The sequence below is a fragment of the Stenella coeruleoalba genome, assembly GCF_951394435.1.
Source record: "Stenella coeruleoalba genome assembly, chromosome: 17".
NCBI lineage: Eukaryota > Metazoa > Chordata > Mammalia > Artiodactyla > Delphinidae > Stenella > Stenella coeruleoalba.
In genome coordinates this window covers 50,070,233-50,092,302 of record NC_137163.1, presented here as the reverse complement: position 1 = coordinate 50,092,302, position 22,070 = coordinate 50,070,233, and the positions used below count along the sequence as shown (strand labels likewise).

At 31.9% G+C, this 22,070-nt stretch overlaps 1 protein-coding gene across 1 annotated transcript in view; it reads right to left on the bottom strand.

Annotated features, from left to right (window-relative positions):
• Positions 1-22,070, bottom strand: part of MMP16 (matrix metallopeptidase 16) — a gene marked incomplete at its 3' end in the record, with an annotated part of 341,610 nt that overhangs the window by 143,456 nt on the left and 176,084 nt on the right. Inside the window, exon 4 of the mRNA XM_079902241.1 lies at positions 12,496-12,800. Coding sequence (XP_079758367.1) covers positions 12,496-12,800 — 305 coding nt within the window. The remainder of the gene's footprint in view (positions 1-12,495; positions 12,801-22,070) is intronic.

Here is a 22,070-nt window from a genome sequence, read left to right as displayed (position 1 = left end):
GGGGTTTTTTGTTCTTCTTTCTCTAATTGCTTTAGGTGTAATATTTGGTTCTTTGAGATTTTTCTTGTTTCTTGAGGTACAATTGTATTGCTATAAACTTCACTCTGGAAGTGCTTTTGCTGTGTCCCATAGGTTTTGGGTCATCGTGTTTTCATTGTCATTTGTTTCTAGGTATTTTTTGGTTTCCTCTTTGATTTCTTCAGTGATCTCTTGGTTATTAAGTAGTGTATTGTTTAGTCTCCATGTGTTTGTATATTTTACAGTTTTTTTCTTGTAATTGATCCTTAGTCTTATAACACTGTGGATGGAAAAGATACTTGATACAATTTCAATTTTCTTCAGTTTACCAAGGCTTGATACTTGACCCAAGATATGATCTGTCCTGGAGAATGTTCCATGAGCACTTGAGAAAAAAGTGTATTCTTTTTTTTTGCATGGAATGTCCTATAGATATCAATTAAGTCCATCATGTTTAATATGTCATTTAAAGCTTGGGTTTCCTTATTTATTTTCATTTTGGATGATCTTTCCATTGGTGAAAGTGGGGTGTTGAAGTCCCTTACTATTATTGTGTTTCTGTTAATTTCCCTCTTTATGGCTATTAGCATTTGCCTTATGTACTGAAGTGCTATTATATTGTCTGCATAAATGCTTTTAATTGTTATATCTTCTTGGATTGATTCCTTGATCTTTATGTAATGTCTTTCTTTGTCTCTTGGAATAGTCTTTATTTTAAAGTCTATTTTGTCTGATATGAGAACTGCCACTCCAGTTTTCTTTTCATTTCTAATTTCATGGAATATCTTTTTTCATCCCCTCACTTTCAGTCTGTATGTGTCCCTAGGTCTGAAATGGGTTTCTTGTAGACACCATATATATGGGTCTTGTTTTTGTATCCATTCAGCCAGTCTATGTCTTTTGGTTGGAGCATTTAATCCATTTATATTCAAGGTAATTATCAATATGTATGTCCCTATTATCATTTTCTTAGTTGTTTTGGGTTTGTTATTGTAGGTCTTTTCCTTTTCTTGTGTTTCCTGCCTAGAGAAGTTCCTTTAACATTTGTTTAAAGCTGGTTTGGTGGTGATGAATTCTCTTAACTTTTGCTTGTCTTTAAAGTTTTAATTTCTCCTTCGAATCTGAGTGAAATCCTTGCTAGGTAGAATAAACTTGGTTGTAGGTTTTTCCCTTTCATCACTTTAACTATGTCCTGCCACTCCCTTCCTGTTTGCAGCATTTCTGCTGAAAGATCAGCTGTTAACCTTATGCAGATTCCCTTGTATGTTATTTGTTGTTTTCCCTTGCTGTTTTTAATATTTTTTCTTTGTTTTTAATTTTGAGAGTTTGATTAATGTGTCTTAGCATGTTTCTCCTTAGATTTATCCTGTATGAGACTCTCTGCCCTTCCTGGACTTGACTGACTATTTCTTTTCCCATGTTAGGGAAGCTTTTGACTATAATCTAAATATTTTCTCAGACCCTTTCTTTTTCTGTTCTTCTTCTAGGACCCCTATACTTTGAATATTGGTGCATTTAATGTTGTCCCAGAGGTCTCTGATACTGTCCTCAATTCTTTTCATTCTTTTTTCTTTATTCTGCTCTGTGGTATTTATTTCCACTATATTATCTTCCAGGTCACTTATCTGTTCTTCTGTCTCAGTTATTCTGCTTTTCATTCCTTCCAGAGAATTGTGTTGTTTATCATTGTTTGTTTGCTCTTTAGTTCTTCTAGGTCCTTGTTAAATGCTTCTTTTATTTTCTCCATTCTATATCCAAGATTTTGGATCATCTTTACTATCATTACTGTGTATTTCTTTTTAGGTAGGCTGTCTATTTCCTCTTCATTTGTTTGGTCTGGTGGGATTTTACCTTGCTCCTTCATCTGCTGCATATTTTTCTGTCTTCTCATTTTGTTTAACTTACTTTGTTGGGGTCTCCTTTTTAACACTGCTTTGGGGTCTCCTTTTTGCAAGTTTGTAGTTCCTGTTTTGGTGTCTATGCATATTTTGGAAGTTATGCACTGCTTAATTTTTTTTTTAATTTATATTTATTTATTTACTTATTTACTTATTTATTTATTTTATTGTTTGCTTTTGGCAATTTATTATGCTTGTTTACCGGAATATAAAATTAATTCCTTAACCTTATTGTTAAATTATATGAGAATCTTAGAGTATTTCAATATTGATCTCTGCTTCCCTGGTTTTCATGTAGTTATTTTTCAGTAAGCTTCTTCTCTTTTTAGTTGTACAGATTACACATTACTATTATTTCATACATGGAATATTTATTAATTTCTTTGATCAAAATTATTTCTTTTATCTAAGTTTGTTATAGGGTTATTTTGTCAAGTGTTAGAAAGTCTTTTAGAGTTATTAACTGAATTGCAATTTGTCTAATTTTTTATCCTTTTAAAATTTTCTATTTCATTCTAACTTCTGAAAGATAGTTTTTTTGGATAATTCTAGGCTGATAGTTATTTATTCTGAGCATTTCAAAATATTTCATTGTTATTGAGATCCTTATTGTCTGGGGAATTTCCTGGCTAGTTATAGGTGAAGTGTGCTTTCCATCTATCTGTTTTGAAAATCTTTCCTTTGTCTTTGGTAACTTGCATTTACTCTAAAGTGTGTGTGTGTGTTTTTGAATTTATACTCTTTTGAATAAATTGGGATTCCATCTGTGGATTTATACTTTTATATCTAGGTAATTATCAATTAGTATACCTTCAGATATTGCTTCTTTTCTTATCTTTTTTTTTTTTTGTAATTCTCTCTTTCTGGGATTTCAATTGTATTTATATTAGATCTTTTGTTCTATTTTCCTTATCTCTTAATCTTTTGTATGCTTCATCCTTTTTACCCTCCATACTGTGATTTGTGGATTTATTTAGATCTATCTTATTATTCACTATCTATAGCTAATTTTAGTCTGCTCTTTAACCTACCCATTATTATTATATTTTATTCTTACTATTACATTTTTAGGTTTTATTTTTCATCTCTTCTTCATCTTTTTAAATAATATCTTGTTTCTTGTTCATTTCTGTGATTCCGTCTCTCCTTTTTAGAGCTATCACACCCTGAAGTTGTATCCTTTTTAAATTTATAATTTCAGTAACTTAAATTCCTGGGGAATAATCTCTTTTTTAAAGCTGATTCTCATTCATTATGCTTGATTTCCTTTTATGTTTAGTGATCTTTACATTTACATTACATCTATCTATGAAAAAAATATGAGAGCCTAAAGCCAGTATGCTTTCTGCTAAAGAGAACATGTATTCACTTATACTGGGATCTGAGTGTGTATGTGGGGGTGTGTGATATTATGAATCTTGGATCATATTGTCTATATCCAAGTGCTGGTATTTTAATACAGAATCTTCAGATTCACTTTGTCCCTGACATAAACCTTGGTCTCTGCTTTTCACATATGCAGGTTACTCAAAACTCTAGTTTCAGTTTATTGTTTCCCTGATATTGTGAAGATATTATTTGCTGAATGTGGTGCCATCTACTCAGTTAAAAGTATGCTTCATTGATTAGTTATTTAGTAATAAGAAGAATCTTTGAAATATCTACTCCTCTAGAAGCAGGTATTTCAAGAGTGCTCTTTTAAAACCACTATTATGATACTTTTCACAGTCAGTATTATAAATAATTGTATTATGTTTCTATCCTAGATTGTAAAATATCTTCTTTTAAAATGTTATGGTTTATTAATATTTTTATTGGGATTTTATGTAATGTTTAGTCTTTCCCTTGGGTTCCTACTATATAAAGTAGTGGTTTCTACCATATTACTAATATCCTAATGATCAATGAAATGTTTGTTGAAAGGAGAGTGTATGAAAATACAGTAATATTAGTAGACCTCTATGCTAATGTTATATTTTATATAAATGCTGAATATTTACTCCACAATTTCCTTCTACCTTTATATTATTACCAAATCATAAGGAAGTATCACTCAGAACACATATGATTTCTAAAACAAAGATCATTTATATAGAAATATTTTAAAACCACAGATGAAGTTTAATATTAAAAAGAACAAGGAAGCTATTAGAATATAAAAGAATATTATGTATAATTTCTTCCATCATTTTTAGCAATTAGAATAGCAAAGGTTAAAAACACACAAAATGGGGCTTCCCTGGTGGTGCAGTGGTTGAGAGTCCGCCTGCTGATGCAGGGGACACGGGTTCGTGCCCCGGTCTGGGAAGATCTCACATGTCGCAGAGCGGCTGGGCCCGTGAGCCATGGCCGCTGAGCCTGAGTGTCCAGAGCCTGTGCTCCACAACGGGAGAGGCCACAACAGTGAGAGGCCCACGTACCGCAAAAAAACAAAAAACAAAAAAAGAACACACAAAATGATTAGCCTTGTATTTTGGCCTCTGAGAAGAACCTATATATTTTTTTTCTGCCTTTTGGTTAATGGGATCTTGTTTTTACTTGTAGGATGTATTTATTTATGGATCTGATTTGGTAATTTTTCAATGAATGCAATGACTCCTTTTGAATTGCATACTACTGTCATACTTTAGAAGACTTTTCTAATAGGCATTTGCTTACTTATTTTACTTAATTTTTTACTCTTCCTTCTTTTGGAAGAATCTTACTTCTTATACTGGAGTTATCTATAAGTATTCTAATATCTATCCTTAATTTCACATCATTTTATCTTATTATGTTTTTCTGAAAATGCTTACCAAGATTTTCTTCCACATGACAGATTCAGTTTTTAAAGCAATAATAGGTTTTATTTTCCTGTTCCATAGAGAGCCTTTATGGGTATTTTGAGTTATTTCCAATATTGATTTTCTGGTTCACTCGATAAAGTATTTTCAGCAATCGGCTTTTCTCCTGAGTCTTCCGGTAGTTTTTTCAGTATCTTTTTAATGGTATCATTTTTTGTTACTAACTAGGTAAACTTAAGCAAGTTACCAAACTTTCTGTGCCTCGATTTCCTTGCAAAGTGGAAATAATTACACTATCTTCCTTATTAATTTGTGTGAGGAATAAATGAGTTAAATATATAAGCTGAATTTTAAATAATTTCAATTAAATTTGGCTTCTATTAGTATTTATTTTTCACTGTTTTCTTCTTTATGCAACTTTGAATGAGACTGACAATAACCAGCAGAGAGAGTTTTTAAATTATTCTTAATTTCCCTACCTTTCTTCATATTGGCCAAATAACCATTTCAATTGAAACCTGGAGAATGGCTGATATTCTATAGTCTTAGGTCAGTTTCCATTGTTCAGGGCAAATGCATTTAGCATAGCCGTGCCTAACAGAGGTAGAACATTCCTGTCTTGGTCTCTTGTAGACCCATTCTCTTGTTCTCTGATGCATCCAGTCAACGGCAAAGTATAATTTCCACTGTTAATTGCAACATGGGCTATTTCTGTTACTGCTTTGATACTTAATCAACAGACTGTGTAGGAGGTAAGTCGTGGCAATATTTGATTAAAAATGAAGAAGTGAGTTATAAATTAAATGTGGGAACAGTTAGTTGATAGTTTTGTTGTGTTTAAAATATAAGGAAATTACTAAAATGGTAGAATGCCAGGTTTTGTAATGGTATGGTTGTAATACTGCAAAAAACAATTACACAAAAGTAAGGTAGAAATTCATTAATGGTCTTGATAATTTAGTCAATAAAATACTATCAAATTATTAACTCCAACCAACTGGATTTTTTTCAAAAACTTAAAGACATTATTTTGATAAACTAACTAATGGTTAAATTTGAAAATTGTACTTCATTGGTAGACTTGCTTGTCTACCTAGATTTAAGGATAGATACTCTATAAGAAGATGGATTAGAAAGATAATTCCTACACATACTATATAAGAAGAGGAATGACAGAAGCTAAATAATGATTAATAGGTTAAAATCTGCATTAAGGGAAATTATGGTTACGCAGCTTACCCACAGATGCAGAGTAGTATATTTAATATCAATCTAGCATTGTTTTTACCTCACAACTTATTGGTGTGGCAGACACTGACTAGTTGCTCATCAAACCTGGGCATATATCTGGAGAAAACCATAATTCAAAAAGATACATGCACTGCAATGTTTATTGCAGCACTATTTACAATAACCAGGTCATGGAAGCAACCTAAATGTCCATCAACAGAGGAATGGATAAAGAAGATGTGGTACATATATACAATGGAGTATTACTCAGCCATAAAAAGGGACAAAATTGTGTCATTTGCAGAGATGTGGATGGACCTAGAGACTGTCATAGAGAGTGAAGTCAGAAAGAGAAAAATAAATATCGTATATTAACATATATTTGTGGAATCTAGAAAAATAGTATAGATGAACTTATTTGCAAAACAGAAATACAAATGTGGACGTAGAGAACAAATGTATGGATGCCAAGGGAAGAGGGGGTGGGATGAACTGGGAGATTGGGATTGACATATATACACTACTCTGCATAAAACAGATGACTAATGAGAACCTACTCTATAACACAGGGAACTCTACTCGGTGCTCTGTGGTGACCTAAAAGGGAAGAAAATCCAAAAAAGAGGGAATATATATATATATATTTATATATATATATATATATATATATATATTTGATTCAGTTTGCTGTACAGCAGAAACTAACACAACTGTGTAAAGCAACTAAACTCCAATAAAATAAATAAATATTTTAAAAGATGTGGTACATATATACAATGGAATATTAGTCAAAAAAAAAAGAGAATGAAATAATGCCATTTGCAGCAAAATGGATGGACCTAGAGATTGTCATACTGAATGAAGTAAGTCAGACAAAGACAAATATCATATGATATCACTTATATGTGGAATCTAAAACAAAGGTACAAATAAACTTATCTATGAAACAAATAGAGTTACAGATGTAGAAAACAAACTTATGGTCACCAGGGGGCAAGTGGGGGGGGAGGGATAAATTGGGAGATTGGGACTGACATATACACACTATTATATATAAAATAGATAACTAATAAGGACTTATGGTATAGCACAGGGAACTATACTTAATACTCTTTAATAGCCTATATATGAAAAGAATCTAAAAAAGAGTGAATATATGTATACGTATAACTGATTCACTTTGTTGCACACCTGAAACTAACACAACATTATAAATCAACTATACTGCAATAAAAAAAAATAAGCCTTCTCTAGCTTTCTTTATGATTAGATGTGGCCATAGGATTGAATTCTAGTTAGTAGAACTTGGGGGAAAATAATATTTACTGCTTGCAGGTCTGGCACATAAGCAAATGAGCAAAACTACCTTGGTTTGCTCAGCTGCTGTCTGGATGTTTATGCCTTAGGAAACTCTGAAAATCATGTCTTGATGATGACTGAGCCTCCATTATTCTGGGTCTCTGGCTGATTGAGTGGACAGTCCCTCTGCCCCACCACATGAGCAAGAACTAAAATTCTATTGTGTTAAGCCATTGAAATGTCTGGCTCTATCTGTTTCTGCTCTATGTTACATGTATTTTAATGTACATGATCCATCTATATACTTTAATAAAACTGATATAATGAAACAATATTTTGAGTGTGATGACATCAATTCATCTTCTATTCTCTAATTGGACACAAAGATCTAAAAATAAAGAACCAAGTAGAACCTGCATAGTAATCATATGAAACAACATAATTGAGAGGTTTTGAAAAAGTAAAGACTATCAAACTTTAGGTCACTGGTCTAGTGAAATGAAATAAACTCAGTGAAATGAAGTTTATTCCAGGAAGGAGGGAAGGAAGGTTTTTAAAAACAATCAAAAAATCTCTATCATAGTTTTCAAATCCAAATTACTATAGAAAGTTTTGGTAAAGCATCGTAAGGTAATAACTGTGTGGCAGACAGCTAATAGTTTTACAGTTTAAAATCTCAATAAATACTCTGGTTTTAAGGATGAGTAAAAGTCCTTGACTCTCCCGTCATATCAAGTCCTTCCCGTATTTTTAAAAAGCGCAAGACAGATTGATACAGATAATATTCCCACAGACTGCAGCACTTCTAGGACTCTTGGTAATATCTGTTCGGCAACTAACCCTTCCTGTTCTCAAAGATCAAAGTCCAAAACCTGCAGGCATCTGAAAAATATTATATAGCAGATACAGCTGCAAAATAAGCATAAAAATTGGGGAGGTGACAGACAGCTTGTTAAGGCCTAGGTGTGCCTCTTGGTAAACTTGTATTTGCACACCAATGACAAAATCTCTCTTACAGAAAGTTAACTCTCCCTGGTTTGTATAAATCATGTCCATTGACTCAAACATTATATCATGAAGATATTTAACTTAAACTTGGTCTATTCAAAGAATTTGTGGGCTTAGATGTAGAATTTGACCGTTTCACATTTAATGATTATATTAGTTTGTATTCTCCAGAGAAATACAATCAGTAGGTTATCTATGGCTATATTAGAGTAGATATATTATAGGAATTGGCTCATGAGGTTATGGAGGCTAAGAAGTCCCGCTATCTGTTGTCAGCAAATTGAAGAACCAGGAAACCTGATGGTATAATTCAGTTTGAGTCCAAAGGCCCAAGAACCAGGAGTTCTGAAGTACAAAGTCAGGGAAAGATGCAGGTGCCACATCAAGAAGGGAGACAGAATTCACCCATTCTCTTTTGTTCTATACTGGCCCTCAATGGATCGGATCATGCCTGCCCACATGGGTGAAGGAAGATCTTCTTTACTCAGTCTACCAAATCAAATGCTAATCTCTCCCAGAAACACCCCACAGGCAAATTCAGAAATGATATTTTAGCAGCTATCTGGGCATCCCTTAGACCAATCAACTTGACACATAAAATTAACTGTCATAATGATGCAATAGATTTAAGGATTTTGATGTCTCATGAAATTTTCATCATCATCGCTCTCTCCTTAGTTTGTGGATAGACTGCCACAACAACTCTGAACACCTCATGATCACCTTCTGACTTTAGACAGTGACCTTTACACCAATAAACAGAGCCAAGGCAATGCATTCTTTTTGTTAATAGAATAGTTAATAGAACTACATAGTAAAATAAGATATGCATCTGGATATTTCTCTTGTCATAGTTTTATATATTATTTTAATAGATAACCTTTATGTTTGGAGATTATCAATTTGTAATCCTCTGACTGTGGTAGATTACTTGTCTAATTAGAAAGAATCTTTGTGGTAAGTTCGTGTTTACATTGACATTACCATTTAAACTTTATACAGTAGCCAAGGAAACAATATGATAATGATGTTCAAAATGAATCTTAACATTTTGCTAGATTTAAATTTCCTAACACACATTCAGGCAATGTATACTTTTTAAAAACCATATCACAGTAACATTTTCTGTTTAGAATTACTATGCAGATGTTTTTCTTATCCACTCCTTAAAGAAAAAAAAAAACATCTTGGAGCAAAAAAAGGCATTCTATTTACTAAGGGTGTGTGTGTGTGTGTGTCGGGGGGGGGTGTACTTATTTATTTATTTTAATGTAAGTATTGTGTAATTTCCTAAATGAGCATTAGCTTAAGCTTTCAAAAGGTATCATGACTATAAGCAAATTGATAGGAAAGTGGACAACAATGAATTAAGGATTACTGGCAGACTAAGACACTGTTTTATCTCTTTTGAGGTAGACAGAATTCAAATTGCCTTCATTAACTGAGCAATATGATGTGGAAAATGAGCTGGGTACTTATCAAGAGGCTCTGTCATTTGCATTTTTGCTAAATTTTCAAGCTTCTCTGTTTTCTAGATGCTTAAGAGCTCTGAGTAGGACAGAAAGAAAAATTTTCAGGGAAGTAAGCCAGGGGACATTGGAGGACTAGATTAAAGAAACAAAAAGTTTTATCAGTAAAGATGTCAGAATTGTGCCTGTATATTTGTGATACAAAAAGACAGCCTTACAGAAAGGATCTAGGATGTACAAATACATTAATTCTCCACACATTCAACAGTACCACAACAAAGCTAGAGGGTTTTCCTTTGATAAACAATCAGTACTTCATATGACATTTCCATAGCTGCCCTGTTGCTAGTTAAAAGTCTGAATTTCAATTAAGCAGTAAATCTTTATGGTATTACATCTTGAACAGTTAACTTTTCCTTTAATCTCCTACAATTCTGAACACTGTTGTTTTGTAGAATCATTTTCTTTATGCTCACTGAAAAGGAAAAATATTCTTATTGGACCAGTAAAGAAATATTTTCATCCAAATGAAACACTAAATATTAAATAATTTTTTGTTTAGGTTTTTAATATATGTATATGTAAAAAGTTATTATACTTCTACAGTATAATTTAAAAGGCAATCAAATGTATTAATACACAGTCTGAGTTAAAAGTCCATCGACTTGATTGTACACATTTAGCTCCTATGTCCCATTTCTGAATTCTTTCCCACATATATATTCCTTGAAAGACTTCTTAAATCACACAAAAAAACAAATAAACATTAATAATACTTATAATACTCAAATCAGTGGAAAAATTCTCATTTCCTATGTCACTTCAAATGCCCCTATAGATATTTTTAAAACTTATTTTTTAAAAGTATTAGTTAATGCCTAAAAAAGTACAGCTAATAGAGAATACATTTAAAGGATTCGTGCAGCTTTCTTGATGATTTCCACATTTTAAGAGAAAATATAGGCCATTTAATAGGCACCATCTCCTTCATATAGAATTTTAAAACAATTTTAAATTTATGAGTCCACAAAGCCAAATTAACACAACTTGAAAGCTACACATTTACAGTATCTTTAACAGTTAGACTCATTATTGGAATAAAATACAATTTTCTCTGTTCAGAAGTTTAGAAGAAAATCTTTCCCTTGGAAGCAAATGTAGTTATGCCTATGTCAGCAAAATTCTACCATTATATGTGCTACTTTTCTCAATTAGTTAGAATGCAAATATTTTTCCATTATTTAAAACATTTTTAGCAATTGACTTGAAGAAGTCTGAGCTACTTCATTTGAATTCCTGTGTGATATTGATAAAAATAAACACATTTAATTTTAAATGAATTATGTATCAAACAAGTATGGGCCAACTATCATGTTGCAGATATTTTATTATTAGATTCTCAGCTACACAGTAAGTTAAACATGCCTAAATAGAAAGCACTTCTCCTTACAATGTCCCCAGCCCTGCAATACAAGGTAAAGAATGAAATCAAGTATACAGTATGTTAGCAGGTTATTGAGCTACTGAACATTTAGCCAGGAATGTACGTCTGTTTGACTCCAAAGTATCTGACTTTCATTCCAGTATAGTGAATCCTCCCAACATAGCTGCCATTAGTCTCCAAACCAGTTCTTAAAAATGAAATCATAATTTTATATTATAGCAAATACACCTATTAATAACAATACAAAAATCATTTTGTTCAATACTAGATATTTTATTTCCTTTTGGAAAACATGAACAGTTATTTATTATATTTTTCTCTTTGAAAATTAATGTTATTTCAAGTTTAACTCAACTAATTCATTCTATCCATAATGTGTTTGAACCCTACATGTTCTAAACATGCAAGACTATTACATTAATCCAGCTAACTAAACCTTCTAAGGAACTAACAAAGCTTAATTTGACGGCTGGGCTTAACTCATCAAGGAGGAATTAAGAGTTTTATTAGCTGATTAGTTGTCATTAAACAATGCACACTTGTATTTTCAACATTCTACTGTGGTGAAAAAGTAAAATATTTAAGTATTGATTACAAGAATTATGAGAGATGGTGACTTAAGAATCTTATAACTCTAGAATCCTATAATTCTATGAATATTTTTTAAACACAAAATTGTTGCCTAGGAAGAAACACATGCTTCTTATATCAAGTAACGATACTTTTAGCTGTTGAGTTTTTAATTTTTACATTATTTTTGCATATTAGAATAACTATAAGGATTAGAAAACTGATAGATATGTTGGAATAGATTTGCAAGAATCTGGTTTCTATAAAGATATCATACAAGAATATGTCAGATTGGGAGACCAAGGAAATTATGAGACAAAAGAGAAGGAGAAAACTTACAGATTAGAAAGGTTATAATGGAAAAAAATAAACAGAAAAGATATGGTAGAAGCTACACCACCAATGTCAATCAGGGTTAAGTTTCAAGTGGAAACACTGGAATTAAGTGTAAAAAAATAGCATAATTTACTTAATGTGTGTCCCATGACTTGAATACTACAGAAACTTTTAAATGACTCTTTATAGAAAACAAAATTCACTTTAAAGCATTTATAGAATACACTGTAAAGTTCTAATCTTTAATCAAAAGCCACATGAAAAACTATTATTGTCTAATGACTCGTACAAATTCTTGTTCTAAAATGTTATAAAAAGCCTCATGTATTTTTCGGTAATTTTAAAAACAAATTATTTGTTTAGTTTAAGTTTTTAAATTAGTAAATCACTTGGGCATCCAAAAATAAAAGTATTTATAATGAAAAAAACTATGCACTTACCATCATGATTAGGATTTCCTAGTGTCCATGGCTCATCTGAGTCGAAATGAGTATCTCCCCCAATTCCTGGTCCAGGGAAATAGGCATGTGCCAAAAACCCTCCCTCTCCATCAAAGGGAGAACTGTCTCCATGAAAGCCAGATGCAAAAATGATGGTTATATCCACATCACGTTTGCCATTTTCTAATTCACTGTAGGGAACTTCTTCAAACGTCAGAGGAGTTACATTCTGCCACACGTCAAAGGCACGACGAATAGCTTTACGGGTTTCAGGGTCTCCTACTTTTGGAGTTACGTTCTTTATACTGAAATTTAGAAAAAAGGGTAATCAGTATGGCTTTATTATATATAATCTGACTTATTATAGATTGGTTTATTACATATTTTCCTCTATTCAGTTGAGTAAAAAATTAGAAAAACGTCTCATATTAAGTAGGAAAGAAATTAATTCCTTCTGTCTCTATAGCTAGATTTCCCTGTGCTGGGTCATTTAATTCTCAGCAATATAGTACTCATCTACCAAGGCTATAAATGAGAAGATCTTCTCTGCAGAATGGTTAACACTAGGGTAATTAGATCAATCAGTCACTTTGTCTCCTGAACAACAATAGAAAGGCAGCTTTGCCAAATGATCAAACAGGTGCAACAGTTTCAAGCTGAAATAAAAAATTCAATTTCTGTCTGGTAATAATTACTTTTAGGGGCACAGTATTTTGTGCACACACGCTGCTTTCAAACAATGTCTTTATGCTCTTATCCATGAACAACAAATCAGTGGATACAAAATTATTTCTCAGTTTTTAAAGAAAATGTCATTTAATTACAGTTCCTGATATTCAATTGTTTTCTTATATACTTATTTCTAGTCAAAATAAAGCAATGAGAGTGAATAGCTTTTTAATACAAATATTTAACAGTTATATGAATTTAAAGAAGTAACTTGGACATTATTAGCTTATTTGTCTTGAGGTTAATAACAAATGGAAAAAGATATAAGTATTTTTCTCTAGCACTGATCAGATATTTCTCTTTTATCATTTATTTTTCTATTTTTTCTAAATAGAACATAAATGAAACAAATTTATATATATGTAAGTATTTTATATTGTGGTAGTATAAGTTCATACCATCTTTGTGAAAAGTAATGAGTAAATTTCATAAGAGTTATAACTAAGTTTCAGACCACTTCAACCAATAATCTTACACCCGTGAATCCATGAATTTCACTAAGGGGCTGTCTTAATGCATAGGAGGGTATAATATTCAGGTGAATATTATTATTTTATTATTGCAATGCATTTTTATTATTGCAGCGCAATAATGAAAGAGAATTGGAGGCTAGATGATATGCAAATCATGGTGTCTCTATTGCATGCCATAATATACACAGGATTTGAAATTTGAAAGAGCAAAATTTGATTTTGTTGTTTTAAAGCTATTTAGCTGTATGTAAAAATATTTAAGATATAACTTCTGGTGCAAATATAGTATGCAGATTATATTTTTCACACAATTGTAACTATGTCAGGATAATTACAAACATTAGGCAGGAATCATACTGACATAATAATAATGGAATTAATTAATTACTATGAGCCAGGCAAGCATTTCACAATATCTTATATATCCCCTGAGTAACCCAGTGAGATGGACATGTATACCTATCTCACAAAGCAAGAAGTTGAGATTTAGAGGAATTTAAAGAAAATTTAGAAGGGCAGAGCTAGTTTTTCATCCCAAACATTCTCACTCAAGAATCAGTTATATTAAATTCTAAGCTAGGCCACACATCTGAAACAAGGTTTTCACTATTTCTAATATGTATCATAGACCAGACTTACAATGACTATTTGATGATAAGTATCATTTACTATACATAAAGAAAATGATGAAGTGAACCAAGTGAAATGGAGTTGGGGCAGGGAGTATTCCAGGAAGAAGAAATGGCAAGTGAAAGGCCCTGATGTGGAGAGATGCTCGGCAAGTTCGAAGAATGGCAAGGTGGCTGGTATAGTTTGAGCAGAGACAGAGGGCAAGTGCCAAGATATGAGGTCAGAAAAGCAACAGAGAATCAAATGAGATAGGGGCTTGTTGACCACTGTAAGGAGTTTGGCTTTTGCTCCAACTGAGAGGAAAAAACTGGAGCGTCATGAGCAGAAAAGTGACATTTGACTTATGCTTTAAAGAAATGATCGAGCTTTATGTGGAAAATATATTGAAGTGGAGCAGGAGTAGGGACACCCACTGAGAACTCTTGCAAATTTTCAGGTGAGAAATGATACTGCTTTGGGCCAGGGGAGTACCAGTGGAGATATTGAGAAATAGTTGGATTTTGGATATATTTTAAAGGTACACTTGCCAAGATGTACTGATGGCTGGACACGAGCTCTGAGGGAAAAGGAAGTGTCAAGGAAGACACCATTATTATTATTATTATTTTTTATCTGAGACAAAGGATGGATAGAGCAAAAGAATTCATGCCTGCTCAGGGAGAAAGTTATGAAATCTTTTGTTGTTTTAGTGTTTTGTTTGTTTGTTTTAACTTTGTATCCCATTTAGTGTGATGCTTTGAACTCTCTTTTGAAAAAGAGTAAACTATATTGGGGCATCAACAACTTTGTTTAGCTTGTTAATCTCTAAATTACTGGTTTTGTTTTCTTTTGTAAAAAAAAATTACTTTATTGAAGTATAGTGATTTACAATTTTGTGTTGGTTTCTGGTGTACAGCAAGGCAGTTCAGTTATATATATATATATATATATATATATATATATATATATATATATATATATATATATATAAAATAGTCTGTGTTTGCTAATCCCAAACTCCCAATCCATCCCTCCTCCACTCCCCCTTCCTCTTGGCAACCATAGGTCTGTTTGCTAAAGAATTATTATTTTTTTAATTTTTTCATATGTATTTTTATTTTTTAATTTATTTTTATTACGGTATAGTTGTATTACAATGTTGTGCTAGTTTCAGGTGTACAGCAACGTGAATCTGTTATACATATACATATATCCACTCTTTTTTAAGATTCTTTTTTCACATAGGCCATTACAGAGTGTTCAGTAGAGTTCCCTGTGCTATACAGTAGGTTCTTATAAGTTATCTATTTTATATACAGTAGTGTGTATATGTTAATCCTGATCTCCCAGTTTATCCCTCCCCCCCACTTATACCTTGGTAACCATAAGTATGTTTTCTACATCTGCGACTCTACTTCTGTTTTGTAAATAAGTTCATTTGTACCCTTTTTTTCTAGATTTCACATATAAGCAATATCATATATTTGTCTTTCTCTGTCTGACTTACTTCACTCAGTATGACAATCTCTAGGTCCATCCATGTTGTTGTAAATAGCATTATTTCATTATTTTTTAAGGCTGAGTAATAATCTGTTGTATATATATGTACCACATATTCTTTATCCATTCCTCTGTTGATGGACATTTAGGTTGTTTCCATGTCCTGGCTATCGTAAATAGTGCTGCAAAGAACACTGGGTTGCATGTAACTTTTCAAAGTATGGTTTTTCCGCATATATGCCTAGGAGTGGGGTTGCTGGATAATATGGTAGCTCTATTTTTAGTTTTTTAAGGAACTTCCATACTGTTCTCCATAGTGGCTGTACCGATTTACATTCCCACTAACAGTGTAAGAGGGTTCCCTTTTCTCCAGCATTTATTGTTTGTAGATTTTTTGATGATGGCCAGTCTGACTGGTGTGAAGTGATGACTCATTGTCATTTTGATTTGCATTTCTCTAATAATTAGTGATGCTGAGCGTCTTTTCATGTGCTTTTTGGCCATCTATATATCTTTGGCAACATGTCTATTTAGATCTTCCACTCAGTTTTTGATTGGGTTTTTTGTTTTTTTGATATTGAACTGCATGAGCTGTTTGTATATTTTGGAGATTAATCCCTTGTTAGTTGCTTCATTTGCAAATATTTTCTCCCATTCTGAGGGTTGTCTTTTTACTTTGTTTATGCTTTCTTTTCTATATTACCTATTTGATGGCCGATGCATGCAGATTAATGTTGTAAATTTGAATTTTGTCTAAATTAATTTTCCTTATAGTCTTTTATTTTCTTTCCACCTTATCAGATCGCAGAAGCCCATCATTAGTGGGCAAGTATTTTTATGACAAGCATTTGAAAGAATGTACTACATAATAGGTACTGCTGTAGGTGATAGACATAAAACTGTGAATAAGACTCTGATCTTGTAGAACTTATATATTTTAGTGGTAAGAGATAAACAATAAAAAATACAATTATAGATGGTTATAAATGAAGGGTGAGGAGGCGAGATAAGTAGATGATAAATGGGATTTCAATGACAAAAGGAGCCATGCATGCCTAGCACTGAATTTCCATCCAGAAAGAATAGTGAGCAGCGCAAACAAACTTGGCCAGTTCAGAGAATGGGACTGCTTTGTGAACTGGTGCAAAATGAATGCTCAGAACAGTGGTATGAAATGAAAGAGAATTGGTAGGGAGTGGGTTATGTTCTGTGAAAGGAAACCACTGAAGAGTTTTAAGCAGAGACGTATCCTGGTATTTTTCCAGTTTACAAAGATCACTGCTTCTGATGAAAAATGACTAGGGGGACAAGATTGGAACCAAACATTTTGGAAGTTTGAGCAAGTGAGATTAGAGAAATGTACTAGAGTGGTTGTCATGGAGATATGAAGAATTAGACAAATTCAGTATACGTTCTGAGGATATTGTTAATAGGAATTAGTGTTGGATTCAGTATGTAATGGAGAAATCATTTTATATTCAAATAAAGGGTAACCTTACAGCAAAGAAAAATGAAATCATGTTAGTATATGTATATAAGTACACAGTGGTTCTGAGAAAAATGAAGTAATATAATATAATAAAGAATAATAAATGTGGAGTACCACTTTGACTTGAAAACACATCACTGTGTTTTTCAAAGCTATGTACTGATGAATTTCCAAAATGTGCTTAACTACAATATTTGTGATGTCATTCATAAATACAAGACATAAGTATATTTTCAAATTACAGTTTTCTCCCAATATATGCCCAGGAGTGGGATTGCTGGTTCATACGGTAGTTTTATACTTAGTTTTTTAAGGAACCGCCGTACTGTTCTCCATAATGGTTGTACCAATTTACATTCCCACTTACTGCACTCCAGTGTTCATTGCAGAACTATTTACAATAGCTAAGACATGGAAGCAACCTAAATGTCCATTGACAGAAGAATTGATAAAGAAGATGTGGTACATGTATACAATGGAATATTACTCAGCCATAAAAAAGAACGAAATAATGTCATTTGCAGCAACATGGATGGACCTGGAGATTATCATACTAAATGAAGTAAGTAAGAGAAAGACAAATATATGTGGAATATCATAAAAAATAATACAAATAAACATTTACAGAATAGAAACAGACTCAGAGACCTCAAAATCAAAATTGTGGTTACCAGAGGAGAAACGTGGGGGGCAGTGATAGATTGGGAGATTGGGACTGTCATATACACACTGATATGTATAAAATACGTAACTAATAGGGACCTACTGTATAGCACAGGGAACTCTACTCAGTATTCTGTGGTGACCTATGTGGGAAAATAATCTGAAAAAGAACAGATATACATATATATATATACATGGCTGATTCACATTGCTGTACACCTGAAACTAACACAACATTGTAAATCAACTATACTCCCATAAAAATTTTAAAAAAATACAAGACACATTAGTGTACTTCAGAGTTAGAGCTGGAATTCTGAATTAGGTACACACAAAAACCAACTTAGAAATTTTATGCCATTGAGAGATATTTTGTATTTACTAATACAATAATAAAGAGCACAGAGACATCATATGATATTAAGAGTAAACACTGTTATTCTTAATATTCTAATACGTAATACACAAAATTGTTAATATATACTTGCAAAATAAAGACAATACTATAAAATAAATAAAATGAAGGTTATATTTGAAAAACAAACTAATTTAATTTTAAAGTGCTTTTACTTTGTCTTTTTTTGTGGAAATAGAGTGGTTATAGTGAACATATTTTCCATTTTAATAAGACAATTGTTTTCATTTTTTGAATTCTCTATTGGGTTTTTTCATTATGCTATTTCACTCATTCTTTTAAGCCTTCAGTTTGGTAAATTTTGTAACATTTACCTAAAATATATATATATATATATATATATATATATATATATATATATATATATATATATATATATATATATACACACATATATATAATCTTTAACAATCATGTCTTATACAACCCTGCATAATAAAATTGATGAAGTGGGAAATTCAAGACATCATTGTTCATCAGAATAATTGGTACTGAAGGCAAAGTATGTTAATTTATTTTTAAGGTTACTGTGTAAGGTCAGGATTCTCTAGGTTTAATTTCATTGAATCGCTACCAATTCATTTAATAAAAAATTTAGGTACTAATAATGGAGTATTTCCCTTTCAAGTTTTTAATAGAGTGATGACTGTTTTCCAAAATTAGAGTATTAATTTACCTCTAACATGAAAGTAAGAAAAAAACTAAATATTTTGGTGTTTGGTATTACATATTCAAAGTTAAAAGAAGCTTGAACTCTGCTTTACAGTTCTCAATAGCAATACATAAATTTCTCCATGATAAGTGAGATATTAAGTTTACTTCACTATTTCTAGGGTAATTTTAAAAAGTGTTAGAATTTGACGTTTAGAGAAACAATAAATCTGGGGAGAAAGAGGCTTATTAACAAAACTCTACCAAAATATGTATGTGTTTTCTTTACTCATGGAACTGTAGGAATTATTTTGCTTCATTAGTTCTGTAAAATAAATTAATATGAAATGTAAAATAATCAAATATTTGTTCATTTGAATAGAAGTTATGGGAAATGTGTAACAAGGACATTGCCAAAGGTTTCATCATTTTCAAATCAAGTAAACTCTGTTTAGGTATTCAGGAGACAGTACATGTTACCCAATGCCTAAAATTACTATGTAAAGTCAGAATTCTCTAGTTTCAGTATCATTGGATGCATACCAATTTCTTCAATAAAAATTCTACATACTAATAATGACTCTTTCCTCCTAAAATTTTGATAGAGTGATCAATCTTTTTCAAATTTTGGGTACTGTTTTATCTCTAATTTTCAAAGTAAGAAAAATAAAACTGAATACTTCGGTATTTAGTTAAGATACAGAAGTTATATGATATGCTTATGTCAAGATATTTTGGTATGACCAGGGTTAAATACCATTTACTCAATTCAATAAATAAAAATAGTTGTTCAGAAAAGCATACTAACATTTTATTAAAAAAGATTAGCAAGTAAATGGAATTTATCATAACTAGGAAAGTAGACAATTTCTAAGAATATAACAGAGTAAAAATAATAAACTACATATTTAAATTATTAGCAGATCCTTATTCAGAATGTATTAAAATGTTCTATCAGAGGAGAACTAAATAGACTAACTTACTTTTACCCATATTATGTTTGTATAGTTGATGTGACTTCACGTTTTTTTAAAATACAAGAAATCATCAGAGTGGAGATTGACTATGGAGTCCCTCTAGGAAAGCTAACATTAAATATTTAACTATTTCCAAAGATGCTAGCTTTCCAGGTAGGGCAGACCTAGGTACATATTACTTTGGGTCTTATTTAAATAGTTTCTGTTTCTCAGCTTGCTGTGTATCCTCTGGATACACAAGTTTGTCAATAGGATAATCAAGTTCAGTGAGCTCATTGGGTTTAGAGAGAATGGTGAGAAATATCTCTGGGAAGGAACTCCTTATTCTTTAGCAATTTCTAGCTTTCTTTTTTCTGCATATATTGTTAAAGTAAAATAATAACTTTTAGGGTTGTATCCTTAGTAGTCACAGAAGCATGGATTTAAAATCAAGTTTAGCTAAAGGAAGAATTTACTGGGAAAATCAATACTAATTAATTTAATATAATATAACATAATACTATCAGATCCACTAATACATTATGAATACTCATTAATATACTATAATTTTTTTTTACATCTTTATTAGAGTATAATTGCTTTACAATGGTGTGTTAGTTTCTGCTTTATAACAAAGTGAATCAGTTATACATATACATATGTTCCCATATCTCCTCCCCCTTGCATCTCCCTCCCTCCCACCCTCCCTATCCCACCCATCCAGGTGGTCACAAAGCACCAAGCTGATCTCCCTGTGCTATGCGGCTGCTTCCCACTAGCTATCTACCTTACGTTTGTTAGTGTATATATGTCCATGCCTCTCTCTCGCTTTGTCACAACTTACCCTTTCCCCTCCCCATATCCTCAAGTCCGTTCTCTAGTAGGTCTGTGTCTTTATTCCTGTCTTACCCCTAGGTTCTTCATGACATTTTTTTTTCTTAAATTCCATATATATGTGTTAGCATACGGTATTTGTCTTTCTCTTTCTGACTTACTTCACTCTGTATGACAGACTCTAGGTCTATCCACCTCATTACAAATAGCTCAATTTCGTTTCTTTTTATGGCTGAGTAATATTCCATTCTATATATGTGTCACATCTTCTTTATCCATTAATCTGATGATGGACACTTAGGTTGTTTCCATCTCCTGGCTATTGTAAATAGAGCTGCAATGAACATTTTGGTACATGAGTCTTTGAATTATGGTTTTCTCAGGGTATATGTCCAGTAATATACTATAATTTTTTAAAATAGATGCATCTGGCAGTTGATTACCTATCCCATTGGTCATTTATTATATGTTATTATTTTGGAGTTCATATTTTATAGAGAAAAGGAATTTAGGCTAAATCTACTTTATATAATATTCAGTAAACCTGAGAAATAAATATCTACTTGATAAAAAATGATGTTACTCATTAAGATCCTATTATTATTTTGAATAAAGTTTAACCAAAGACTACTAAAAATTCATTAATTTTTTCAACAACTATTTTTTGAGGACCTAATACACAGCAGACACTCTACTAGGTGCTGGGGAGCATAAAATGGATATGTTCTCTGATTAAATGGAGCTCCTGTATGGTCTTGAAGTAACATACAATATACTATTTTACAATTATTCACTTACATACCTGTCTCCCATACTAGACTACATTCTCCATGGGAGCAGGGGCCTTGCCTAACTCATCTGTCTATTGACAGTTCTGCCACATAATGCTGTTCAATAATCATTTATTGAATTAAATACACCTGATTATCCAAGAAGCAAAATTTGTCAAAAGGAAATTGATCATAAAAATTCAAGTAAGAGATGAATGGTCACCAGTACTTGTATTACAGTTATAACCAGCATATATAGTATGCATCAGCCAAAGTTATATATATCCCTAAGAATACGTAAGTGATACAACCTCAGAAGTTCCCATTTCTAGGCATCAAACATTGAGGTCATTTAAGTGGAAGGCGTAGGGGCCTAGACATTCCCTTTAAATGGACTGATTATAGAAAGTTCCTTTCAATCCCACATTTTAAAGATAGGAAGAGATCTTAAAGTTATATAATTGAACTTTCCAACCATTCCACAAA